The 27,117-nt window shown below is 48.1% G+C and overlaps 1 protein-coding gene across 2 annotated transcripts; it reads left to right on the forward strand.

Moving 5' to 3' along the window:
- Positions 1-1,177: 1,177 nt before the first annotated feature.
- Positions 1,178-15,940, forward strand: Commd7 (COMM domain containing 7). 2 transcript variants are annotated; one of them, XM_021150501.2, is made up of 9 exons: positions 1,178-1,375; positions 5,302-5,355; positions 5,975-6,077; positions 11,865-11,921; positions 12,005-12,042; positions 12,561-12,651; positions 12,879-12,928; positions 14,248-14,296; positions 15,252-15,940. In XM_021150501.2, the coding sequence occupies exons 1-9, from the start codon at positions 1,292-1,294 to the stop codon at positions 15,326-15,328; spliced, it is 603 nt and encodes a 200-aa protein (XP_021006160.1). In that variant the 5' UTR covers positions 1,178-1,291; the 3' UTR covers positions 15,329-15,940. The 2 variants fall into 2 exon arrangements, with proteins under 2 accessions (XP_021006160.1, XP_021006168.1); XM_021150509.3 differs by having other exon boundaries at positions 5,305-5,355.
- Positions 15,941-27,117: the final 11,177 nt, after the last annotated feature.

Here is a 27,117-nt window from a genome sequence, read left to right on the forward strand (position 1 = left end):
GGATTGAGTTCTGAAGGTGAACGGGCTGGGCACGTGCTCTGAGATTGACCCCAACTCCGTCATGATTGCCGTGGGGTCTCACTATCTCAACCCTTCTGACCACCACCTCGCCCAAGGCTCTCAACATTCCTTAGCTGGATCAAATTCCTCTATTCCAAAGGCTCTCCAAGTGTGGTTCCTGGGAATTAATTGGAAATGTACATTATCCAGCTGTTCCCCAAGCCTCTCTGCTCAGAACTCAGAGATTGGGGGTGGGACCCAGCCATTGGCGGTTTCATGAAATTGTCCAGATGACACTAATGCCTGTCCAAGTCTCAGATCTGCTTCTTCACTCTGGTGTAGACTCTCAGAGGGACACCACAGTCTGGTTTATGCCCTTCCCTGTTATCAGTGCTTGGTCTCTGGTAGACATTTAGTATTTTCTGGGAGCTTTTGATGTAGCTCAGTGGCAGAGTCCTTGTCAAGTCTGTGTGAAGATCCAGAACCAATCCTCCACACCAAATGTATAGAGGAGATAGAAAAATGGTTGTCTTAGTCAGGGTTTCTATTCCTGCACAAACATCATGACCAAGAAGCAAGTTGGGGAGGAAAGGGTTTATTTGGCTTACACTTCCATACTGCTGTTCATCACCAAAGGAAGTCAGGACTGGAACTCAAGGTCAGAAAGCAGGAGCTGATGCAGAGGCCATGGAGGGATGTTCTTTACTGGCTTGCCTCCCCTGGCTTGCTCAGCCTGCTCTCTTATAGAACCCAAAACTACCAGCCCAGAGATGGCACCACCCACAAGGGGCCTCCCCCCTTGATCACTAATTGAGAAAATGCCTTACAGTTGTATCTCATGGAGGCATTTCCTCAACTGAAGCTTTCTCTGTGATAACTCCAGCTGTGTCAAGTTGACACAAAATTAGCCAGTACAATGGTTGATATATTCGATAGGTAGATAAGTTTAACAGCAATGGGGTAGACAGCAACCAGCAACTGTGGAAGACCTGTGCTCCAGGCTCTGAGCTCAAAAGTTTGGGGAGGCTGAAAGCCGCAGCAGCCACCCTAGATAATACAATTCTGTGAAACTGAGGCTCAGATGGGACAAGTGCTTTATATGCAGGGTCTCCCAGGCAGAGACTTGGAATCTTACTGGGATGCTCAGAGCGGTTCCTGGAACCCGGCTGCCGCGCGTGCGCTGTCACGAGAACAGCGGCTGGGAGTGTGGCGAAAGTGCGGCTGCGGAAGCGCAGCGAGACCCGGGAGGAGGAAGCGAGCGTCGCTGCCCGGTTGGGGGGTTCCTGGTACCATGGGCCGCCTGCACTGCACGCAGGACCCGGTGCCCGAGACCGTGCGCGGCGACATGCAGCAGCTGAACCAGCTGGGCGCGCAGGTGGGGCTCGCCTGGACGGGGCGGGCGGGCTCAGGAATGGGCCGACGCACTCCAGAGGTGGGGACCTAGATTTGTAGGCTCCTAGAGGAGGGAAAGAGGGGATTCCAAGGGGCTCCCGGGTTGAATAGATTAAGGAGGGCAAATCGACTGCAAACGGGGTGTGGGTGTCATTGTGGCCAGGCCAAAGTGGGGCCCTGGGCCTGAGCCGGAAGAGGCTCAGACAGGACCGGTGACCACACCCCTTTCCAGGCCAGGAAAGGAACCATGCCTGTTTTGAAGGCCGGGTCCCTGTTGCAGAGCTCCGAATGCCACCTCCTATTCACATTGCAGGAATTGGCCAAGTGAGGGGCGTCTGCACGAAATAAACGGGTGACAGTGGGCCTTGTCAGTGCCGGCACTTAGGAGGTGGGACTTCGGATCCAGCTTTCACTTTTTTGTTTGTTTGTTTGGTTTGGTTTTTGTTTTGTTATGTTTTTTTCAAGAAAGGATTTGTCCTGGCTGTGCTGGAACTCACTCTGTAGACCAGACTGGCCTCGAACTCAGAAATTCGCTTGCCTCTGCCTCCCAAGTGCTGGGATTAAAGGCGTGCGCCACCACACCCGGCTTCACTAAGTATCTTGTTCAAGCCTCATCTGAACTTCATGAGACCCCCTGTCAAAAAAACTAAAATAGATAAATAACCCGTCATCCCTCAAGATGTTTCCCTGACGGGGTCTTAGCTTCCCAGGAAGTGGGGCCCTCAACTCCAGACACACACAGGCCAGTTTGAAGAATTAAAAAAAAAAAAAAAAAAAAAAACCAGCAGAGTAACCTCCGAATTTGGAAGGTCAAGGCAGGTCGGTCTCTAATTCAGAAACAGTCTCTTTTACATAATGAGTTTTAGACTGTCCAGAGCTGTATAGTGAGACCCTGTATCAAAATAAGTAAAAAACAAAAATAGGATTCATTAGTAGTACATACCTGTCATTGCCATCTCTTGAAAAAAAAGGTGGAGGCAGAAAAATTGCAAAACTGGAACCAGGAATTCACAACCAAATGTCTAACTTCAAAGGCCAGGGAAATGGCTAGATTTTGCTGTTGCCACTGATTTTTGGACGACTCCTATTTTGGAGGGGTAAGAGGAGAAAGAGAGATTCTACTGATTTTTTTTTTTAAAAAAGGTTATTTCAAAGTATTATTTTTTTTTTTTTTTTTTTTTTTTTTTTTTTTTTGGTTTTTCGAGACAGGGTTTCTCTGTGTAGCCCTGGATGTCCTGGCACTCACTTTGTAGACCAGGCTGGCCTCGAACTCAGAAATCCACCTGCCTCTGCCTCCCGAGTGCTGGGATTAAAGGCGTGCGCCACCACGCCCGGCTCAAAGTATTATATTTTATATGTTGTGGGGGAGGTCAAGAGAACAACCTAAGGAAGTTAGCTTTGACACTTCTTTGTGTAGGTTCCAGGGATTGAAGCAAGCATCTTTGCCAGCTGAGCCATTTTACCAACCCCAAGATTTTTCTTTTTCTTTTTCCTTTTTTGGCTTTGAGACAGTCTCTCTGTCCCCTGTCTGTCTTCCCCGAGTGCTGCGATTCCAGGTGTGTGACACCATGGTCAGATATCTATTAACCCCCACTCGGTTCTGTGTGGTGGCTTACTGTTGTGGTTTTCTCTTTTATTTTTAGATAAGGTCTTGTAACCCTGACTGGTATGGAACTAAAAACCATCCTTCTCTCTGCCTTCCAAGGCTAGGATTCTAGGCGTGTACCATTCATTATGCCTGGCCTTGTTTGAGTCCCATTCTCAATAATTGGCTCAGTCTGGCCTTGAATTTAGAATCCTCCTTCCTCAACCTCCTGAGGACCTGAATTTATCTACCTGTGCCAACAGGCTCAGCTCTTTAAAAAAAAAAAAAAAAAAATTAATAAATAAATAATTTAACCATGTAGCCTAGACTAACTTCAAGTTTGTGATTCTCCTGCCTCATTCTCTCTGCTGGGGATTGGTTTATTTGTTCCTGGATGTAAGGTCTCACTCAGTGGTCCAGGTAGCCTGGAATTTGCCAGTGTCTCTGAGGCCCCAGTGAGAGGTTTTCAGGAGTGTACTACCATGCCTTGCTGAATTTCACTTATTTGTTCAAATAAACAATATTTGATGATAGGTTTTCTCCAGTGATGAAATAAATCAATTTAAGTGGACTTAAAAAGTACAAAGGTAGCCGGTCGTGGTGGCGCACGCCTTTAATCCCAGCACTTGGGAGGCAGAGGCAGGTGGATTTCTGAGTTCAAGGCCAGCCTGGTCTACAGAGTGAGTTCCAGGTCAGCCAGGGCTACACAGAGAAACCCTGTCTCGAAAAACCAAAAAAAAAAAAAAAAGAAACCCTGTCTCGAAAAACCAAAAAAAAAAAAAAAATAGTACAAAGGTTGGGGGAAAGGGGGTGCAGACTGGAGAGATAGTTCAGTGGTTAAAAGCACTGACTGCTCTTCCAGAGGTCCTGAGTTCAATTCCCAACAACCACGTGGTGGCTTACGACCATCTGTAATGAGATCCAGCGCCCTCTTCTGGTGTGTCTGAAGACAGCTACAGGGTACACATATACATAAAATAAAAAGTACAAAGGAAGCCGGGCATGGTGGCGCATGCCTTTAATCCCAGCACTCGGGAGGCAGAGGCAGGTGGATTTCTGAGTTCGAGGCCAGCCTGGTCTACGGAGTGAGTTTCAGGACAGCCAGGGCTATACAGAGAAACCCTGTCTCGGAAAAAACAAAAATTTATTTATTGGGGGCAGCTCTCTAGCAGGTTCACTGGTCCCAAGGAAGGAGGCCAGAGAAGTCGCCATGCAGACAGGGACACAGAGGGGAGGGGGAAAGGAAGGGAGGGAGGGAGAAAGAAAGAGGGAGCACATGCAGACTGGAGAGATAGTTCAGTGGTTAAAAGATGGAGTGAGAGAGAAATGCGGAGGGAGGAAGAGAAAGAGAGAAGGAATGCAAAATGTCTAGATTATATACAAGAGCCTCTGGGGAAGCCCAGCCCTTGGGTTGGAAAGTTCAGGGTAGAACATGGGAAATGGCAGCCATGCCCTGTAACAGGTAGGGATTGAGAGATGCTGGGAGATCTTGGAGGCCCAGGTGAGCTTTGGTTAAGTAGGCACCTCAGCTGCTTGCAGAGAAAAAGCTCTCTACAAGTGTGAACGGAACAGATATGAACCATATACTGTTTGCAATGGGCTGGGATTGATGATAAAGTTAGATGTGCGTTATACCGTTGTCCTCTAGGAAGGCCGGCCAGTACTCCCTAGAGCCATCAAAGTAGAGTTTGTGTTCCCAGACTTGGTTTGTAGGTCCAGTAAATGAAGAGGTACCTACTTTCACTGGTTAACATTTCCCTAACTGTAGTCTAGAGCGACCTCGAGCATCTTTTCTGTTTATTTGGGATAATACTTTAAATAGCAGATGAGCTTGTTGCCTTTAATCCCAGCACTGGTGAGGCAGAGGCAGGCACATCTCTGTGAGTTCGAGGCCAGACTGGTCTATATAGCAAGCTTTGGGCCACTCAGGGCTATAAAATGAGACCCTATCTCAAAAAACAACAACATCAGAAAAAAATAGAGAGACCCTAACTCAGTGAGGTAGAAGGGAAGAACCAGCGCTTGAAGGTTGTTCTCTGACTACCCCATACACACACCCCCAAATTAAACAAACAAACAAACAAATAAGGGGGGAGGGGGGAGCATGATCAAGAAGCATTGTATAAATTCTCAAAGGATTCTTCTCTCGCAAAAGCCTATAGCTGGGTGATATGTGACACACTGGGTTAGGTGGAGATATTGGATGGGGTAGGCACCCTGGGGGATGGGCTCACAGATGGATGGGCACACTGGGGGATGGGCACCCTGGGCGGTGGGCATCAGGAAACAGAATGGTGCTCAGGCTCTGTGGTTCCCTTTCACAGCAGTTCTCGGACCTGACAGAAGTGCTTTTCCATTTCCTAACTGAGCCCAAAGAGGTGAGTGAGGCATTTCACGGTAAGGAGGTTTGGCCGACATGTGTCTATAGCCCTGACAACTTAGAGAATGTCTGGTCACTGCCTGTTCTTACTCAGGTTCAGTTCCTAGAACCCACATGGCACCTCACAACCCTCTGCCATTTCTGTCCCACAGATCCCATGACACACACATGCAGGCAGAATACTCAGGCACATAAAATAAACCTGCTTAATTTTTTGGGGGGGAGTGGGGAGAGGGAGGTGTTTCGAGACAGAGTTTCTCTGTATAGCCCTGGCTGTCCTGGAACTCACTTTGTAAACCAGGCTGGCCTCGAACTCAGAAATCCACCTGCCTCTGCCTCCCAAGTGCTGGGATTAAAGGCATGCGCCACCACCACCCGGCTCTCTCTCTCTCTCTCTTTTTAAAATATCTATGTGCACTGTAGCTGTCTTCAGACATACAGAAGAGGGCTTCAGATCCCATTTTAGATGGTTGTGAGCCACCATGTGGTTGCTGGGAATTGAACTCAGGACCTCTGAGTCAGTGCTTTTAACTGCTAAGCCATCTCTCCAGCCCCAATTAAACCTTTTTAAGAGGTAAGTAAACAACTGGCTTATTTGTTCTGTCTCCTCTCTGCAGGTGGAGCGATTTCTGGCTCAGCTATCTGAATTTGCCACCAGCAATCAGATCAGTCTTGGCCCCCTCAAAAGCATCATGAAAAGTTTCCTTCTGGTTCCAAATGGTGAGTTGACTCTCGACAGGTCTCCACAGAGACACTGTTGCTGCCGAGCGAGCCTTCCGTTAGTTAGGGAGTCACAGGAGCAGTAAATAGCCAGACCTGGCAGGGCATACTGTCTGGAGCAGAATGCAGGTGTGGAGGTAAGTGTTACAGCTCTCCGTAAGCTCCGTGGTCTGTGTCTGTGGACTCAACCAACCATGAAAGGATCGATAGCATTTTATAAATCAGAAGTGATAGCATGCACCTTAAACATTCTAAAAAAAATTGTGCCTATACACAGCATGGATAGACATGCTTTTGTTCATTATTCCCAATTAAAGTGATATAACTAGCGTTTCCATGTGTTTACAATATGTTAGGGGCCCTAAGAAACTGAGAGATAGTTCAAAGAATGTCGTTGCTTTGATTGTGTGTCAGTACTGTGTCATTTCATCTGAGGGACTTGCTAGTCTAAGAGGCCTGTGACCTGGTGCCCAGAGGATACCAGGAGCAGTATGCTGATACAGCAGAAGAGCCATGCCAAGGAGGCAGCTCAGAGCTAGGTCTCTATCCATCCTATATTTCCTAAACCCAGAAATAAAAGGGTAGGGTTCTCCAGTGTCACTTGAGTCAATCAATCTCTCTCTCTCTCTCTTTCTCTCTCTCTCTCTCATTCACTCACTATCTCTCTGTTTTTCTCAGAGTCTCACTATACAGACCTGGAAGGTTTTAGTTTTCTGTAGAGAGCAGGATGGTCTCCAACTCACAGAGATTTTCTTGCTTCTGCCAGTTCCTCTAGGATCAAATGCATGCCCTACCCCAGGGGATGCTTTTCCTCTTGTGATGTGATGCTGGGCACTGGAATCCAGGGCCTCTCCCATGCTGAAAGCTATTCCCCTAGCCCCTAGCCCATACTTATGTATGTTTGTTTGTTTGTTTGTTTGTTTTGAGATAGAGTCTCTCTCTGTAGTCTCAGCTGCCCTGAAGCTTAGTATGTAGATCAAGTGGCCTTATTTATTGTATATGAGTATATTGTGCCTATCTTCAGACACACCAGAAGAGGGCATCAGATCCTACCATGTGGTTGCTGGGAATTGAACTCAGGACCTCTGGAAGAGCAGTCAGTGCTCTTAACCACTGAGCCATCTCTCCAGCCCATATAATGGATTTTTTAACACAGTTTTTTTTTTCCTTTTCTCTTTTTTGTTTGTTGCCATTACATGTTTGTATATGTTCAGGTACATGTGTGTGCATGTGTGAGGAGGTCAGAGCCAAACACCTTGTTTTTGAGAAGGGTCTCTCACGGGCCTGAGGCTCATCTATTAAGCTAGCTGGCTGGCCAGGCCCCAGTGCTGTGATTCAATGGAGCATCAGCACCACCACCCAGAGCTTTACTAAGTGAGTCTCGGGGCTCTGACTCAAGCCTCACGCTTACACAGCACTTTCTGACCAAGCTGCTCAGTTTGTTTGCTGGCTTGTTTTTTGGAAACAGTGTCTCACTCTGTAGCCCAGGCTAGTGGGATACTTGCTGTGTAGCCCTGGATGGCTTTGAACTGTCAACAGGCCTCCTATCTCAGCCTCTGAGGACTGGGATCACAGAACTTATATCTTGTGTGCTGTGCCTTTTTTATTCATATCTCTAGAAATTAATTTTTATTGCATTTCATGGAAATATCACTGCAGAGCTGCAGATGGTTTTTGTTTGTTTAGTTGGTTTGGTTTACTTCTTGGGTTTGTTTTTGTTTTTAGATTTATTTATTTATTTATTTATTTATTTAATGTATATGAGTATAAGGTAGCTGTACTGATTATGGTTGTGAGCCATCATGTGGTTGCTGGGAATGAAAGTTGCCCACTCTGATCAGCCCTGCTCGATACCTATGTACACTGTAGCTGTCTTCTGACACACCAGAAGAGGGCGTCAGATCTCATTACGCATGGTTGTGAGCCACCATGTGGTAGCTGGGATTTGAATTCAGGACCTTCAGAAAAGCAGTTAGTGCTCTTAACTGCTGAGCCATCTCTCCAGCCTGGTTTTTGTGTTTTCTGAAATAGGGTCTCGTTCTGTAGTCTTGACTGGCCTAGAATTTGCCATGTAGACCAGGCTGGCCTGGAACCCAAGAGATCTGCCTGTCTCTGCATCCACAGTGCTGTGATTAAAGGCAAATGGCACCAGGCGTAAATAACCTTTCATGTAGTTCTCTAGAACATACTACTTGCCAGGCTGTGTTGGCACACTCCTTCTATCCCACCACCCAGGAGGCCAAGGCAGGTGGATCTCTGAGTTTGAAGCCAACCTGGTCTATAGAGCAAGTTCCACTGAAACAACCACCCACCCTTGTCCTCAGGTCTCACTGCTCCCAAACTGGGTTTGTTTGCAAGTAGCTGACCACAGTTCATTCCCAAATGCCTAGTTATCTATCTGTGAAAGATAAGCTATCAAAAGGAAATCTTGCCTCCCTTGTTCTTGGTTCCTCATTGTCTGCTGCATTGTGTTCTGGTAAGGCCAGAGTTCTCAAGCTCGGAGGGGGTCTAGATAGGGCCTAACCGCTTCCTGCACTCTGATAATCACCTTCTTCAGGGATGAAGTGGAGCTGGGGGGGTTCCCTGAATCCATTGTTGGAAGGAAGAGCTGGTGATAAATAGCTCAGTGGCAGAGCACCTGTCTAGAGTGCACAAGGCCCTGGTTTCAAACTCTAGCACCAGTGAAGACAAAACAGAATAGGTGGAGAGAGATAAAGATGTGAGTGGAGGCTGCCTTTCCGGGTTCTCACCTATGTGGCCTTGTGCAGGGACCTGCTTCAGCTGCTGCTTTTAGTCCCTATCAAGCTGCCTGGTCCTTAGGGGTCATCCATTACTGACCTTTCTTTTCTATTAAAGGTAATTTTCCATCCCGGCTCCCCAATGATCCCCATCAAACAGTGGTCACAAGATTGTATATGGCTGGCGCTCTCTCTCTCTCTCTCTCTCTCTCTCTCTCTCTCTCTCTCTCTCTCTCTGTGTGTGTGTGTGTGTGTGTGTGTGTGTGTGAGAGAGAGAGAGAGAGAGAGAGAGAGAGAGAGAGACAGAGAGAGAGAGACAGAGACAGAGAAAAGCAGAAAGAGATTTCTTTTTCTTATTTTTGCTAAGAGACAAAAGGACTCATTAGATGTCACATTGCTAAGGCATGGAAGTGCTGTTTTCCTACACTTGGTATTTAGCTGATGCTGACCTGTGGCCTCAGGACTGCCAGCTTCCCCTGCTTTTCTCTGGCTGCTGACCTTTCAATACTCTGTGTGGTTTGTTTGTTTGTTTTTGTTTTTGTTTTTTCAAGACAGCGTTTCTCTGTGTAGTCCTGGCTGTCCTAGGACTCACTCTGTAAACCAGGCTAGGCTGGCCTTGAACTCAGAAATCCACCTGCCTGCCTCTGCCTCCCAAGTGCTGGGATTAAAAGCATGCACCACCACTGCCCGGCTTTATACTTCTTATATTACTAATATGATCTGTCTCTCAGTGGAACACAAGCCTCACTAGGGCCCACGTTACTGTCTGTGTGGGTTCCTAATGTCTCCCTGTGTCTAGCATGCTGCTGACACACAGCAGGAATTCTGTCAGTATATCCTGACTGCCACCTTGCTCTCCTCTGCGTCTCAGCTGGCCAGCCTCCCAGGGTGAGCGGTTCAGTGATTACTTCACACTCTCTGCCACCTACTCTTCCTGCCCCCACCAAGCCTCCCATACCCAGGTGGAGACTGCAGGCCTGTCCCCTGCAAAGAATACAGCTGAAAAAGCAGCCCCAGAGGCCTCAGGGAGCCTCATCTTTGTAAGGTTTGGCTTCTGCTTGCAGAAGTAACTGCAGAATGGAGAGCCTGCTCCTTGGTGTCTAGAGCTCAGCCTGCTGTGTTTGTCCATCCCAGCTGTGTTCGTCCATCCCAGCGTGTGCCACCACCGCCCGGCTGTCTCACACCTTTAATCATCACAGCACTCTGGGGACAGAGGCAGATGGAGCTCCAAGTTGAGACCAGCCTGGTCTACACAAAGAAATCTTGTCTCAAAAAAAAAGAAAGAAAGAAAGAAAGAAGGCGGAGGAGGAAGGAAGGAAGGAAGACAAAAAGAGCAGAATATCCTCAGCTATACAGCAAGTTTTCAGCTAGCCAGGGCTACATAATACTGTCACAAAACAACAACAAAATTTTTTTGTTATTGTTTAGCTCACTTGTTTTATGTGCTGTGTACATGAGTCTGTCTATCTGTCTATCTATCTTTCTTTCTTTCTTTCTTGTTTTTTGTTTTTTGAGACAGGGTTTCTCTGTATAGCCCTGGCGGTCCTGGAACTCTCTTTGTAGACCAGCTGGCCTCGAACTCAGAAATCCACCTGCCTCTGCCTCCCAAGTACTGGGATTAAAGGCGTGCACCGCCACCACCACCCGACTTCCCTTCCCTTCCCTTCCCTTCCCTTCCCTTCCCTTCCCTTCCCTTCCCTTCCTCTCTCTCTCTCTCTCTCTCTCTCTCTCTCTCTCTCTCTTTCTTTCTTTCTTTCTTTCTTTCTTTCTTTCTTTCTTTCTTTCTGAGGGTGTCGCTAATGCTAGGCAAGCCCTCTACCACTGGGCTACACTGTCACATTCACAATGCCTTTAGTTTTCTTCTAGCTATTCGTGTTTGTCTGGGGTGGCCAGTGAATGTACATGAGTGAAGATGCCCTCACAGGCCAGAGACATTGGATCCAACTGAATCCAGAGTTATGGGGGGTTGTGGGTCACCCCAGATAGGAACAACTCAAGTCCTCTGCAAGATAAGCCATCTCACCAGCCCTTTTTTTTCTTTTCTTTTTTTCTTAGACAGGGTTTCTTTGTGTAGCCCTGGCTGTCTTGGAATTCAATGTGTAGACCAGGCTGGCTTTGAATTCGCAGAGATCTGCCTGCTTCTGCCTCCCTGGGCTGGGATTAAAAGCAAGTGTCACCACTGCCTGCTCTCACAGGCCATTTTTAAGTGTCGGGACCTTTATGAAGGCTTGAGATTCATAGAGGTTTGAAGGCAGTAGGGGATGAGCCCTGTACAGATCAGGGAAGACTGTTTCCAGCAAAGGGACCAGTGAAAGCCAATACCCAGTGGTACCTTGGATCAATGTGGACCTAGGGATACTGGTGTGATGGCTACCACTTATAATTCCAACATTGAGGAAGCTGAGGCAGGAGGATTATCAGGAGTTAAGATCCCAGCACTTGGGAGGCAGAGGCAGGCAGATTTCTGAGTTCGAGGCCAGCCTGGTCTACAAAGTGAGCTCCAGGACAGCCAGGACTATACAGAGAAACCCTGTCTAGAAAAAAACAAAAACAAAAAACAAACAAACAAAAAAAAAGTTTTATTTAGTCCCAGTTCCCACAGCTCCAAGGAAACTAAGTCAGCTCTATCTCCAAACTCCAGTCTCTCTGTTTTGGGGGTGGGGTGGGGGTGCGGGGAGCTCTTTTCACGACAGGGTTTCTCTCTGTAGACCAAGCTGGCCTCAACTAAGAGATCCTCCTGTCCCTGCCTCCCAAGTGCAGGGATTAAAGGCGTGACCACCTCGCTCAGCTGCATTCAGCCTTTTCCTAGACTTCTCTGTGCCAGGCTGCCGTGGATCTCCAGTCCTCCATCACTGGAGGGCACTGGACCCCACTGCGCAGGTGCGCGGCTGCCCTGCCCCAATGGTGGCTTCCGGGCTACATTTTCTCGTCAGCCACTGGAGCGAGACCGTTACTTTTGTCTTCCGTGTCGCATAGTTTGGGTCCAACAAATACTTATAACTGACCGCTGCTTTCATTTACACTTTATGCTCTCTCCCCTGCCTCCAAGGTGCACTGAAGAAGGGCCTCACTGCCGAGCAGGTGCGGACTGATCTCCTGACGCTAGGTAGGTCTTTATCTGGGGTTGCCTGGGGAGGGGGAGGGCCTGTGAGCTCTTTGTTATGTTAATATCCTTCTGTTCTCTTACAGGTCTTAGCGAGGAGAAAGCCACTTACTTTTCTGAAAAGGTATAATTCTAGTAATCAAGGTTAAGAGCCTGGCTTTTATTTCCTGAAAAGAAAAGAAAAGAAAAAAAAAAATGCTGAGCAAGACAAAACCATCCCGTCCCCCCCAGCATCTCAGGAACTACACACCTGCAGCTGCCAAGCAGCCTTGCTTAAGACAGCCCTAATTTTTCTCCTTTGGCTTGACAAATATTAATGCCATTGTTCCAGTAGGATTAGATCTTGGGATGAAAAAAGAATATTTAAATTGCGTATAGAGGTGCCTGCCTGTAATCCCAGCACTGGGAGTCGGGCTCAAGGACAACCCCAGATACAGAGAAAATTTAAGGTCAGCTGGGCTTCCTGATGCCCTGCTGAAAGAATGATTGTATTGCTCACCATGTCTTGGATATGTGCGAGCAGGTGGACTCTGCTCTTGGTTCTGCTTTCTTCTCTGTTGAGACCTGAGCACTTCTGTGCTGGGAGCAGAGGGGTAGGGATGCTGGTCCCCACGCTGACGCTAGCCTTTGCTTTTCTTCTAGTGGAAGCAGAACGCCTCGACCCTTGCACAGTGGGCCATGGGTCAGACCCTGATGGTTAATCAGCTGATTGATATGGAGTGGAGGTTTGGAGGTAACTGGATAGATCCAATCCCGGTTACTTGTGTGGCTGTCCTGGGGCTGGAAAGAGGCTTTTGGAAAGCAAGCCTGGGTGGGGAAGACTTGTCCTTGATCTCAGACACCACTGGGCCCAGCCATCTTTCTGGTTCCTGTTTACCCCAACTTGGCTGCTCAGGACAGCCTGCTAAATTGAGCTCTTCAGAAATCCTCACTTAGTATTCTCTTCTCTGTATGTTACAGTGACATCTGGGAGCAGTGAATTAGAGAAAGTGGGAAGCATATTTTTACAGGTAAGTCTGTGGTCAGTGGCGATGGGCAGGGTTTCAACCTGGTTAAAGGTTATCCAAAGCTGGGCATGGTGGCACAGGCTTGTAAACCCCTGAAATCAAGAGGTTCGAACATCAAAAGTTCAAGGTCAGTTTGGGCTTTGTGAGCCACTTTCTCTAATTGTTTTGGTTTTGGCTTTTTGTTGTTTTTTTGGTTTTGTTTTTTTTTTTTTTTTTTTTTTTTTGGTTTTGGTTTTTCAAGACAGGGTTCCTCTTGTGTAGCCCTGGCTGTCCTGGAACTCACTCTGTAGACCAGGCTGGCCTCGAACTCAGAAATCCGCCTGCCTCTGCCTCCCGAGTGCTGGGATTAAAGTCGTGCACCACCACACCCGGCTTGGTTTTTGTTCTAGTCAGTGTTCTAGTTATGAAGAGACACCATAACCGAGGCAGCTCATATAAGAACGCATTTAACTGAGGGCTCGCTCACAAGTTTCTTGTCGACACCTATCATCATATCACTGTACAGGCAGATGCAGTGCTGGAGAGGTGGCTGAGAATGCTACATCCTCATCTATAGGCCGCAGGGAGAGAGAAATGAGGCGGGAGGAGGGGGGGAGAGAGAGCAGACCCACTCTCATCAAGGCCATAGCTCCTAGTCCTCCTAATACGATCAAAGTGTTGCACTTCTGCGACAAAGCATTAGAATATATGGGTCTGTGGTAGCCATTTTCATTCAAATCACTACAGGTTTGATATTGTCTTAAGTGATATTCCCCACTAAAGTGCCCTTTGTATCTCAGAGCAGTGTGATCAGCCGAGAGCATGATCCCCAGCTCACCTGCCTTCAGATGAGCTCGTTCTGTTGTTAGCCACACAAGTTCAGTTACTTCACAGGGCTGGGGACTGCCAGGATTTCTTACCTTGGACAATTCAGTCCACATCATATAGCTGCTAAGATAGAAGAAGCCTAGGACGGGCTGGGAGGTAGCTCGGGGGTCGGGGGCTTAGTCTCCTTTAGCTCCTGGGACGTTTTGGAACTTAATTAGGTGAAAGGTTTGGAGGAATTTCTTTTCTCAGCTGTCATTTAAAGGTTGTTATTATTATTGTTGTTGTTGTTGTTGTTATTTATTGTGCGAGAGAGAGAAATGACGTGTCATGGATGTGGAGGTCAGAGGACAGCTTGCTGGAGTTGGTTCTCTTCTCCCACCTTTATGTGGGTTCCGGTGGGGTCAAACCTGGGTCACCAGGCTACACACTGGGCCATCTTGCTGGCCCATCATTTTAATTTTAAAGTTATTTATTTATCTTCTCTACCTTCTTCTCCCCCCCCCCTTTCCTTTTAGTTAAAGTTGGTGGTTAAGAAAGGAAAACAAACTGAAAATTTGTATATAGGTGAGTCTCAACCAACCTTCGTAGCTTCCGTCTCCTTCCTTCAGTGCCCTGGGCTGGTGAGGTCTCCCTCACAGAGCCAGTCTCTCTAAGGCAAGGTTATCACCAGGCTCTAGAGTGGCCTCCACCGCCTTCCCTCTCAGAGCAGGGCTGTTGCTAGGTTATTGGGAGGTTGGAAAGCCCGAGTAGAAGGGGCTGAAGGGTGAATAATGGGAGCAGATTGGAGGCAAGACACTGGTTTTTAAGATGTATTTATTTATTTTATGTATGTGAGCACACTGTAGCTGTTTCGCACACCAGGCGAGGGCATCACATCCCATTACAGATGGTTGTGAGCCACCATGTGATTGCTATGATTTATTTTATGTATATGACTACACTGTTGTAGCTGTCTTCAGGCACACCAGAAGAGGATATCAGATCCCATTACAGATGCTTGTGAGCGCTATGTGGTTGCTGGGAATTGAACTCAGAACCTCTGGAAGAACAGTCAGTGTTCTTAACCGCTGAGCCATCTCTCCAGCCCCTGGAGGCAAGAAACTCTTGTGGACATCTCTGAATTCCTTTGAAACCTTCCATGCCTCTGTGTGACACTGTTATATACACACTTCAGTGTTTTTGGAGCTGAGACCCTTGAAGTCAAGGCTGTAGGTTCCTTATTCTGATAGGTTATATATACATCAGGAGCCTCTTAGCTGCATGTAGCTCAATGCAGCCCTTGCCTTAGCATGCTATAGGCCTGGGTTTGCTTCCCAGCACCACCAGAAGGAAGAAAAGGCTGCTAAGATTACCAGCGAGTATAGATGTCAGCCTGGAGATGGAGCCCTGGATACTTAAGGCCCTAGATCTGTTCCCTATCAAATGAATAAACAAACGATGGCTGCGGGTAGAAATGGATTTTCCTGGTTCTTCTGTGGCATTGGAAACACTCACCTCAAACTGACTTCTCTCTCCCCAGAATTAACCTTGCCTCAGTTCTACAGCTTCCTGCATGAGATGGAGAGAGTCCGAGCGAGCATGGAGTGCCTCAGCTGACCCTGTTCCCGTTCCCTTGCTCCTGCCTCTTCCCTAGTGGCTGCCTACTCCAGGCTCCCAACTGCCTTGAGAGGTCTCGGATAAAGAGCTTCTAAAACCAAGAGTCTCAGTGCTTGAGGAGTGCTGCCTGATTCTTCTGCAAGCCCCACTGGGAGCCACCCCCTCCAGCGCCTGGGTGACTTTACACCTAGATGCTCTGAGAGCTACTGCACCTGGGACTGTTTCCATTCTCTGGGAGGCAGGTATTGTCACCTCCCATCCAACAGTTAACAAACGGCTCAGTTCCTTCATTCAGATGGTTGAGTACTTGCTTGTGGCTGAGGAAGAGGCAGGCGGTGTGGACAGTGTGTCAGGAGTGGTCTCATCTGTGTCACACTGTTTGGAGGGGGAAGGGCATTGCCAGCCAGTGTTTGCCGAGTCATCTGTGTAAAAGCCTGTGCTTAGTCTTCTCTGGAAAGAACTGAGGCCAGACTATTTCTGTTTTTGTCTCTTTGCCTTTTGTGTTATAAGGAGGTAGGCCTTTTGAGGCCATCTTACATTGTTTAGTTCCAGAAAAACAACCACCTTTTGGTTAAGTCGTAAATTAAAAAGAAAAACAGTTTCTAAAGAAAAGCTCTGAATCCACTAAATGTCTTTCTCCATGGTTTAAGAGTCAGCTGAGCTGGATGTAGCAGCATATACCTACAACCTTGGCCCTGCGGAGACAGAGACGGGAAGATCACCATAAGCTAGAGGTTAGCCAGAGCAGCAAAGTGAGAGCCTGTCTCAAACCAAGCCAGCCGTGGGGGCGAGACTGATGGCTCTGTGGTTAAGCGTGCTTCCTGCTCTTTGAGGAGTCCCTGGTTGCTCTGTTCTCAGCACCCACTTCTGGAAGCTCACAACAGCCTGTAACTCCAACCTCACATCTTCTTACTCCAAGAGCACATACACATGACATGACACTCTGACACACATTCAATAATGCAAATGGAATTAATCTTCTTTAAAAGGCCACAGGGTGTGGCATAGCTCACTTGGGAAAGAGTTTGCCTAACATGCATAAAACCTGGCCTGGGTTATGTGGCCCCTCATCTCAAAAGAATAAAACCAGGGCCAGTGAGATGACTTAGCAGGTAAATACACCTACCCCGATGCCCGACGACCTGAGTTCAACTCCCAGGATCCACTTGGTGGAAGGAGAACACTGATCCCCACAGGTGTAGTCTAACCTGTACACACCCATGCACACCCAAGTATGCCTAAGTAAAGACATCAAATTAAATAATTTTAGATTTGTTTTTCATGGTACACCTATAGTGGCTTACAACCCTCTGTAAGTCCAGCTCCAGGGAATTTAATGCCTCTGGCCTCCATGGGTACCTGCACTAATGCACATAATTAAAGATAATAAATAAATCTCTAGCCTGATTGCTTAAATATTCCTTTAAAATTCTCTCTTTGGACCATAGCTAATCTCATAAGAGAACTAGGGGCCTTCACCAAAAAGAGAATGGTAACTTGTTGTTTGAAAAAGGATGTAGTTAAGGCATTTCTGGATGGCTTGGTGCTCACTGTATACCCAAGGCTGCCCTCAAACTCATGACAATCCTACCTTGCCCTCCAACAAATGAGTGCTGGGACTACAGGCATGTACTCCACGCCAACTCTTTACAAAGGACCAAATACAAGGCTTTCCTGCATGTTAAGCAAAACACAGCTGTGTTCCCAGCCCATAAAGGTTTTGTTGTTCTCACATTTATTTATGTGGAGTTGGCAGAGTCATGTTTAGGGCCTTGTGGATTCAAGACAACCTTCAGGAGTGTGCACTCTTCCTTCCACCCAGCTGTCCGCAGCAGGATAGGTCTGAGTAGACGTGAGGACCCCTTCCCAACTTTTTTTTTTTTTTAAAGATTTATTTATTATTATACATAAGTACACTGTAGCTGTTTTCAGACACATGGAAGAGGGTGTCAGATATCATTATGGATGGTTGTGAGCCATCATGTAGTTGCTGGGATTTGAACTCAGGACCTTTGGAAGAGCAGTCAGTGTTCTTACCTGCTGAACCATCTCACCAGCCCCCCTTCCCACCTTTTTCCAGCTATTCACTGGAGGAGATCTGCTAGTTCATTCTGTGTTCTGGAGCTATTTCTTGCATTTGAATCTATGTGCATATCTTCTGTGTGTACTATCTCACACAGGCAGCAGTGTGTATACACACCAACCTGCACCTTGTTTTTCCCAGTTCACATGGAGATCTCTCTTTATCAAAAGCAAGAGCCACCTCAGCCTTTGCTTCCCCCCAATGATTTATTGGACCAGTTTCATGCTGGTTTGATATAAGGTCTTTTTGGTTTTTTTTTTTTTTTTTTTTTTTGGTTTTTCGAGACAGGGTTTCTCTGTATAGCCCTGGCTGTCCTGGAACTCACTTTGTAGACCAGGCTGGCCTCGAACTCAGAAATCCGCCTGCCTCTGCCTCCCAAGTGCTGGGATTAAAGGCGTGCGCCACCACGCCCGGCTATAAGGTCTTTTTGTAACACCCTGGATGCTCTGAAACTTGAAGATTAAAGATCTTCACCACCATTTTTTGTGGGTTTGTTGGTTTGTTTGTTTAATTGTAATGCATATTACAAATATTTTTACTAAGCCTACCCTACTGTGGTGGTGCACGTCTTTAATCTCAGCACTTGTGAGGTAGAGGCAGGCATATCTCTCTGAGTTTGAGGCCAACCTGGTCTACAGAGTGAGTCTCAAGACAGCCAGGGCTATGCAGAGACACCCTGTCTCAAAAACAAACAAAACAACAACAAAAAACACCCAGACTTTTTATTTACATTGAAGGGTTAGTTTTGTTTTTTCCCCATTCAGTGCATAAAGATTCTCCATCCCTTTCTGGCTGTAAAGCAGTTTAATGTGTTCATGGATTATAGTGGTATTTGTTACTTTGGTTACTGCCAGTATTCATCAGGGTTCTCTAGAGAACAGAACCAGCAGGGTATACATACATGTCTATCACTATGCGTGCGTGCGTGCGTGTGAGTGTGTGTGTGTGTTTTTGGGTTGTTTTCTTTCATTTTTGGGCCATTTTGAGACAGTCTTGTATAAGTAACATAGGCTGACCCAGAACTCACTGTGTATCTGAGGACAGCCTAGAATTTTTTTTTTTTTTTTTTTTTTTTTTTTTTTTTTTTTTTTTGGTTTTTTGAGACAGGGTTTCTCTGTGTAGCCCTGGCTGTCCTGGAACTCACTCTGTAGACCAGGCTGGCCTCGAACTCAGAAATCTGCCTGCCTCTGCCTCCTAAGTGCTGGGATCAAAGGCATGCGCCACCATGCCCAGAGGGCCTAGAACTCTTAAATCCTCCTGCCTCCACCTCTCAAAAGCTGAGATTACAGGTTTTTGCTCTCTTGCCAAGCAGAGCTGTTTTATCTTAAAGGATTTGCTGTTAGGATTACTGAGGTCTGAGAAGTCTTAGGGTAGATGACAGAGACACCCAGAGAGAGCTGCAGTCCCATTTCTGAGGTTGACTCCTGGCAAATTCCTTCTTGCTCCAGGGGAGGTCAGGTTTTTCGTTTTTCTTTTTTCTTTTTTTTTTCTTTTTTTTTTTTGTTTTTTTGTTTTTTCGAGACAGGGGTTCTCTGTATAGCTCTGGCTGTCCTGGAACTCACTCTGTAGACCTGGCTGTCCTCGAACTCAGATATCTGCCTGCCTCTGCCTCCCGAGTGCTGGGATTAAAGGCGTGTGCCACCACGCCCGGTAGGTTTTTCATATTAATACCGTAAGCTGATTAGATGAGGCTACTCACAGCACAGTCTGCTGTCCTCCAGTTCGCCTCATTTAAATTTAATTCTATCTCAAAAGCACCCAGAATGGTATTTAACCAACTGAGCGACGCAGTCCAGCCATCCTGGTGCCAGACTGCCCTACTGGTGAATGTTCAGTGCTACACTTGACTGTCTCTTTGTTCTTTTCCATAATCTTTCTGTGAAGCCCTGATGCTCTGAAACATGATGTTTGAATCTTTGTTCCCACCATCATCAAGGTCACCATTAGAAGTTCCAAGGACAGCAAGTCAGTTCCCTTGGGCAGGGTCCAGGTGTGCTGATGAGACCTCAGGGGACCTTGAGAATCTAATGTAAGAATCCACAAAGGGCGCAGTGGTGCCTTAAATCTCAGCACTCAGAAGGCAGAGGCAGCAGGACAGCCTGGTCTACATGCATAGTGAGTGCCAGGCCACTTCATAGACTGTTAAAGCCAGGGCCACTCTATTAAGGCAGGTGTAGTGTTACACACCTGTAATCCTGGCACTTGGGATGCTAGGACAGGAAGATTGGTGCAAGTTCAAGGCCATCCTGGAATACATTGTGCACTTGCACAAACATACAAAATCAAAGCCCACTCATTTCACAGCAAGGGAAACTCAGGCTGGAGAGTGGTCACTGACCAGTGGTCATGGGATGCTGCCCTGCGGTCCTCTCTAAGACCAGTAAATACTCTTTACCTGCTGAGCCATCTCTCCAGCTTCTGTTTTCTCCGACACTTGCTTATTGTGGGACACATGTGGAGGTCAAAAGACAGCTTTGTAGAAGTTGGTTCTTGGGTCTGGAGAGATGGCTCAGCGGGTAAGAGCACTGACTGCTCTTCTAAAGGTCCTGAGTTCAAATCCCAGTAACTATATGGTGGCTCACAACCGTCCATAATGAGATCTGATGCCCTCTTCTGGGGTGTCTGAAGACAACTACAGTGTATTTAGATATAATAATAAATGGAGGAGGAGGAGGTGGTGGTCTTTGAGGTTTGAACTCTAGCTCAGTGGTTAAGAGCACTTGCTGCTCTTTCAAAGGATCTGAGTTTGGTTCCCAGCACCTACATGACAGCTGCTTTTTTTTTTTTTTTTTTTTTTTTTTTTTTTGGTTTTTTGAGACAGGGTTTCTCTGTACAGCCCTGGCTGTCCTGGAACTCACTTTGTAGACCAGGCTGGCCTCGAACTCAGAAATCCACCTGCTTCTGCCTCCCGAGTGCTGGAATTGAAGGCGTGCACCACCACGCCCGGCTTACATGACAGCTTCAAACCGTGCCTCTTCTGGCCTCCACAAAGAAGAGGGAGTCAGATCTTGTTACAGGTGGTTGTGAGCCACCATGTGGTTGCTGGGATTTGAACTCCGGACCTTTGGAAGAGCAGTCGGGTGCTCTTAACCACTGAGCCATCTCACCAGCCCCCAAAAGCACATTTCTTTTTTTTTTTAAGATTTATTTATTATTATTTATAAGTACACTGTAGCTGTTTTCAGACGCACCAGAAGAGAGTGTCAGATCTCATTACGGGTGGTTGTAAGCCACCATGTGGTTGCTGGGATTTGAACTCAGGACCTTAGGAAGAGCAGTCAGTGCTCTTACCCACTGAGCCATCTCACCAGCCCCCAAAAGCACATTTCAAGGTCATTGTTCAGCAGGTTAAAAAAGTCAGGGTAGGAACTCAAGCAGGGCAGGAACCTGGAGGCAGGAGCTGATGCAGAGGCTGTGGAGGCGAACTGCTTCCTGGCTTGCCCAGCTCTGCTTGCTTTTCTCTTCTCACTTCTCTTCTCTCTTCTTTCTCTTCTCTTTCTCTTCTCTTTCTCTTCTCTTCTTCTCTTCCTCTCCTTTAGTCCCTTGGCTGTGTTGAAATTTTGTTCTGAGTATACTCTACTCCCTGTAGGACATTGATGAGGGTCTCCAGACTGCTCCTCATGAATTCTGACACAACACTGGGCATCCCAGCAGTCCTTCCGGCTGTTCCCACTTCATTTTTTTCGGATTTACTCTTGCTCTGAGTAAGAATTCTGTCCTCTGCTTTGGCTGCAAAGTCTATCCCCGCTCCTCTATATATACCTTTCATTAAGATGGTAACTAATGGTCAAGCCAACCACTAAAAAGAAAAAAAGAAGCCGGGCATGGTGGCGCACACCTTTGATCCCAGCACTTGGGAGGCAGAGGCAGGTGGGTTTCTGAGTTCGAGGCCAGCCTGGTCTACAGAGTGAGTTCCAGGACAGCCAGGGCTATACAAAGAAACCCTTTCTCGAAAAACCAAATAAAAGAAAAAAAAAGAAAGGTCAGGCCAGGAGAAGAGGAACCATAACTTTGCTACTCATACACAGTAGCAAAGTGTATAGAGTGCCCTAGATTGCCCGGTACGGCTAAGAAGGCAGTGCCCTGCCATTCTTCCCGTCACACCTGCCAGGCTCAATTCTGTCAGCTCTGTCTGGGAGCAGCAACCCCAGACTCAGCCTGCTGGCGTGTCCCTTTGGGGAGCAGCATTCTTGTGAGATCTTCCCTACAGTTCTGGGGTGTAGAGCAGGGGTCTCTTTGGTACCCAGGGGTGCTGGAGTGCAGAGACTGCAGAAACCAGGCTCCACCCTTGGAGAACATGACATCAAGTTTGAGAAACTTGAGCAGCACCCAGGGAATCATAAATTCTGGTAGACAGGCTGCGAGTGGTGTCAGAGGTCCGATGTCTAGGGAGCAGAGGGCCTCTGCAGGCTGGGTCAGAGTGAGTTGCCCTGACAGGTGCAAGGAGCAGGGGTGGTGGGTTCACCTTTGAGCTGTATGTTCCCTTCCCCTGACCTGTGCGTGGAGGGAGATGGGAGCTGCCTGGAGCCTATGGGAGGTCCAGTCCCTGCTGGTGACTGAATAAGGGCTTACAGAGGCTTATGGAGAAAGGCTGCTTCCACTTCAAAGAACCTTTGCAAAGCAGCTCGGTGAAGAGAGGGGAATTTCCTAGACAATGCCCCTGGGCTTCCGCTAGTGCTTAGCCCAGAGACTGCCGGAGGGTGGGGTTTGCTGATCCCAAAATGTGCACAAGGATTTTAAGTGGAACTCAGCCAAGATGCTGGAAGTGTGTCAGACTCCAGGTCCTTAGAAACCTCAGGCATCTGCTGTTCCCCTGAAAGGAGCCCAGACCACACCCTGCCCCAGCCCTTCCCGCCCCTGTTCTGTGTAAATCCTGGATAGAGGTATTCCCTTCTTCCTCTTTCCTGGGTGGTTCCCTCAACTATAAAACAGGGATTTTTAGGAGGTGGGGTAAAAAGAGCAGGAATCCAAGGCAACCCTTAACTATATATAAAGTTCCAGGCCAGCCTGGGCTACCTGTTTTAAAAACCAACCAAGCCGGGCGTGGTGGCGCACGCCTTTAATCCCAGCACTCGGGAGGCAGAGGCAGGCGGATTTCTGAGTTCGAGGCCAGCCTGGTCTACAAAGTGAGCTCCAGGACAGCCAGGGCTATACAGAGAAACCCTGTCTCGTAAAAACCAAAAAAAAAAAAAAAAAAAAAAAAAAAAAAAAAAAAAAAAAAAAACCAACCAAGCAAGCCACAAGCAGGAATTCATTCAGACGATCTCTAAAGACATTTTAAACAGTGGGGTATGTGTGTGTGTGTGCGCGTGCGTGCGCACACGCGCAGCATAGGTCAAATGTAGGCTTGGTAGACTTCCAGTGTCTTCATATTTTCATTTATTAAAGATTTTGTTTATATATATAATATAGAGAGAGATAGAGCAATCCTCCTGTTTGTCTCCCACTAAGCTAGAGTTATAGGTGTGCATTCGTGTCCAGTTTTTAACAGGGATGCTAGGGACTTGAACTCTGGTCCTCATGCTTGCAAAATGTGCACTCTTGCTAAGCTGTTGGGGAGCGACAGCTTCCTTTTGAGATACTGTCTCACTGAGTTGCCCAGACTGGTCTTAAACTGGCTCTGTAACCTAATCAGGCATTCCTCAGCATCCTAAATAGCTGGGATTGCAGGAATGTAGCAATAGGGGTGGGCTCCAGGTGGGGGAGGGGGTAACACAGAGTTTATGGTGTTCAGGGAAGGTCTCTTTGAGAAGCTGATCCGATCTGGTGTTGTAGGATGAAGAAGCCTAACCTAGTAATGAGGCACAGAGGAATGGCACCTGCAAAGGCCCTGAGGCCAGTGCATACTCTGTATTTTTAGGAAACAAAGGGCCAGGGTAGGGGAAGAGAAAACAAGGGTAATTGGACAGAAGTCAGCAGGGGGCTGGGGGTGGGGTGGGGTGGGGACAGATACTCCAAGATTAAGAGCTCAATTCTTCCTCTTGGGGCTAGTTCCCAGATTCCAATGGTGTTATCTACCCTTGGGAGTCTCTGGTGACCTAGGGTTGGTCATTTCCCTTCCATGGATCTGTTTTTCTTTAAGGTAGATTGGCCCAGTTATAATGTGCCAAGCTGGGCCCAGGGAGAATGGATGCTAGGAGACTTGGCTCTAAGCATCCACCCATTAAATAAATAAATACCCACGGCCATATGGCGCTGGAAACCTTTGGAAGCTGTCAGTGACACTTGCTCGTGTGTTCATACTTGAGTGAAGTCCTTCTTGACCCCACTCTTGTCCCCAGGGTCGATGCTCCGCCAGCGCTGGTTTGCTGGGCTGAGCTGGCCTTACTTCACGTGCTTTCACAGGTCTCCTTCCAGGAGGAAGAAAAAGAGAAGGTCTGGGGAAGCTGGAGACAGGGGCTCCAGCCCTGAGGCTGTGTGGCCGAGGACAGGGCCCTGTGAAGATGTCATTTTTTATGAATGATTTCCTGACAGAACTAAGACTCAGCCAGAGCTGCAAGGGCTGGGGCACAGGCCTCTTTTCCGGAGCCTAATCTGCCCCGGGCAGCTGGCTCCAGAGACGGAAAGGCCTGCACAGCTCAGAGCTCTGCGGTTTGGGACATTGGTGGTCTTTGGCAGTTTTTCTCCTCCCAGCTTTTCTTAGCTTATGGTGGCAGTGGGGGAGGAACAGCCCCACTGGGCTTCTCGTCCTCTGTCTGTGTCTCCAGGCTCCCTCCTTCTTAGGAGGCCGCTGTCAGCAGCTTTTGGCACCGCTGCCTGCCTGGAGCCTGCCGTGCCTCCAGTAGAGGTGTCCCGGGAGTAACACTTCCATAGCGGCCTCTGCAGCCAGGCCTAGGAGCTAGAACGTAGGGTGGGAGCAGGGTGAGGGCAGAGCTCCTAAGGAAAGCAGGAGGGAGAGATAGGCAAAGATTCTGCCTTCTCCACCCAGGTACCAGACCCCAGTTCTTCCCCCTGGATTATTCTATCACTGAATCTAGGAATATTCAAAGAAATATCCAAAGTTCAGAGAAATCGTTCCTGGGAGAAACCCTGTGCTTTTGGCTGCAGTTTTCAGGTCCATCTCAAAGCCTGGGCAGAGCCTACAGTGGCTCATCTCCGCATGCAGGAAGTAGAGGCAGGAGGGGCACTTAGTGAGTTCTAGGATAGCCAGGGTTATAGAAGCTATAGTGTGAGACCCTATCTCAAAACAAAACAAGGGCTGGTGAGATGGCTCAGTGGGTAAGAGCACCCGACTGCTCTTCCGAAGGTCCAGAGTTCTAATCCCAGCAACCACATGGTGGCTCACAAACATCTGTACCGAGATCTGGCGCCCTCTTCTGGAGTGTCTGAAGACAGCTACAGTGTACTTACATGTAATAAATAAATAGATCTTTAAAAAATAAAAATTAAAATTAAAAAAACAAAACAAAACCTAAGCCAGTGTGGTGGTGTGCCTCAGTCTGAGTGCTTGGAAGACAGAGGGAGGTGCGTCTCTGAGCTTGAGGCTAGCCTGGTCTACATAGAGAGCTCCAAAGTCAAAGCAACAAAATGAAACTGTCTCAACAATGACAACAACAAACAAACAAGCACTAGAATAAAGAGAAGCCAGCATGGTGTCATGTGCCCGTCATCCTACCACTTGGAAGGAGAGAAGCCAGGGTGCAGGAAAATTAGGGATCCGAGACTAGCCTCAGCTACAATGAATTTGAGGCCAGCCTGGGCTCCATAAGTCCTTGTGTCAAGTAAAGAGAAACAGAGGCTGAGCTAGAGAGAGAGGCAGCTAAGGGGAGTCAGGGCTCCAGAGGTCCCTGCTAGGGTAAGGGGTCTTTCCTTCTGCATGAGTTCACGAAGCTTTGAGAAGGTCAGACACCTACTTGCCAGAAGAGTCTGGCCGGCAGGGCTTCTTCCTCAGTTTACCCTTTATTCACTCTGTGGCCTCACTGGGCTCCGTAAGGGCGCTGAGATGAGCCCAGGAAGGCCAGCCCCTGCTTAGCTTTGCCACTGCCCTCCTGCACAGGCCTCAGAGAGCAGAGACAAAGACCTTAGGGGCTCCTGAGGTGATGGTGCCCCCCCACCCCCCAAGACTCATTATGGCAGGGGTCACTAGGCTCCAGCCCCCTCTAGCGGTCAGCAGTGGTGATGAATTCAGAGTGGAGTGGGGAGGAGTCCTCCCCTCTGGCGCAGGCCTCCTCCCACTGCCTTGTCAGCAGGCCAAGCCTTGGAATTTTGTGCCAAGTCTCTGGAAAGAGGCCTGTCCTGCTAGCCAAGGGACAGAAAAACAAGATTAAAGGTTCCAGGAGTGGCAGAAGTGGTGCATGCCTGTAATCCTGACCCTTGGGATGTGTAGAGAAGAGGACTGGGAATTCAAGGCCAGCTTTGCAGATAGATAGATAGATAGATAGATAGATAGATAGATAGATAGATAGATAGATGATAGATAGATAGATAGATAGATAGATAGACCTAAAAAAATACACAGGCCTGGAAGCTGGCCCCAGTCTTTCCTTGGGGACTACCTCTGAATCAGTGTGCCAACTCCTCCTCTCTCCGGCCCTACTCATGCTGACCAGGAGCCAGGCAGGGGTGACTGCTTCCATGAGTGTAGACCTAGGCTGGAGGAGTGAGTCCGCAGAAGCACGTGCGTCTGTTGGGACTCAGTCCGCTGCCCTTCTGGACAGCCAGCATGGCTGGGGGTGGCAACTGATGTCACTGCACTTTTCCCTGTTCAGCCTCTTTTGCGTTGTGACAGATACTGACTTCCCCATGGAGGTCACCATCTCTTTGTTTCGCCCACAGTGCTCTGGTGGGGACTTCTGTCCCTGCACTTAATTCTTCAACATGCCTATCTCCCTAACTAGACATTCCATTTCCTAGGGTTTGGGTCTATCGAGCCCCATAGCTGACAGCTGTTTCTTGTGAAAAGATCTTTCCCGAGGAGGAGAAGGGAAAGTGAGGTCCCTCTCCATACCCTTTACTGGGCCCTTATTTTTACGGTATTAGTGACTGAACCCAAGGTTGCTCGCTGCTCCCTCCCTGCCCCCCCTTTTTTGAGACAGGGTTTCTCTGTGTAGCCCTGGCTATCCTGGAACTCACTCTGTAGACCAGGCTGACCTTGAACTCAGAAATCTTCCTGCCTCTGCCTCCTAAATGCTGGGATTAAAGGCATGTGCCACCACCGCCCGGCCACTGCTCCCCTTTTGCCTCGGGTTCATCCTTGACAGAGTCTGGGGCTGTGGTCACTTCAGAAGCCCTGGACACCAGAAGAGACAGGGATGTCACCAGGGAACGGGGAAGAGCCCTGGCTCCAGCCCATATACTTCCTCTTCTTCTCACACCTGCCACTTCCTGACTGTGTGGTTTCTGCCCTCTGTGAGAGCTGATAAACCAAGCCTGGAGGCCCAGCGCTGTTCCCCCACACCTCCCCTGGCTGGGCTTGGTCCCTTACTCTGGGCGGTGCTTGGCATGTGGTTGCTGGATACAGGCTTATGGCACTGTCAGGTAGACCGGCAAGCTGGCATGTAACAGTGTCTGAGTTTGCCAAGGACATTTGACACACTGCCCTACAAGCTTGCGTCTTGGAAGGCTGAGCTGAGCTGGCTCTTTAGCTAGATTGCTACAGAATGGCCTTTGCTACGGTGCGGAGGTTATGAGGGCCTAGGCCCATGGCTCTTTGGAAGCACGCAGTACTCAATACTGCCTAGGCCAGTGTTTACAGAAGGCAGCTCTC

This window comes from Mus caroli, unplaced genomic scaffold (genome assembly GCF_978045245.1).
Source record: "Mus caroli unplaced genomic scaffold, Mus_caroli_1 scaffold_2, whole genome shotgun sequence".
Lineage (NCBI taxonomy): Eukaryota > Metazoa > Chordata > Mammalia > Rodentia > Muridae > Mus > Mus caroli.

What these genes read in the sequence shown, in the direction of transcription:
- Commd7 (XM_021150501.2), top strand. Translation starts at nt 1,292, where the DNA reads ATGGGCCGCCTGCACTGCACGCAGGACCCGGTGCCCGAGACCGTGCGC. An exon ending in TGAACCAGCTGGGCGCGCAG is followed by an intron (nt 1,376 to 5,301) that starts GTGGGGCTCGCC and finishes TCCCTTTCACAG; the next exon opens with CAGTTCTCGGACCTGACAGA. An exon ending in TTTCCTTCTGGTTCCAAATG is followed by an intron (nt 6,078 to 11,864) that starts GTGAGTTGACTC and finishes CCTGCCTCCAAG; the next exon opens with GTGCACTGAAGAAGGGCCTC.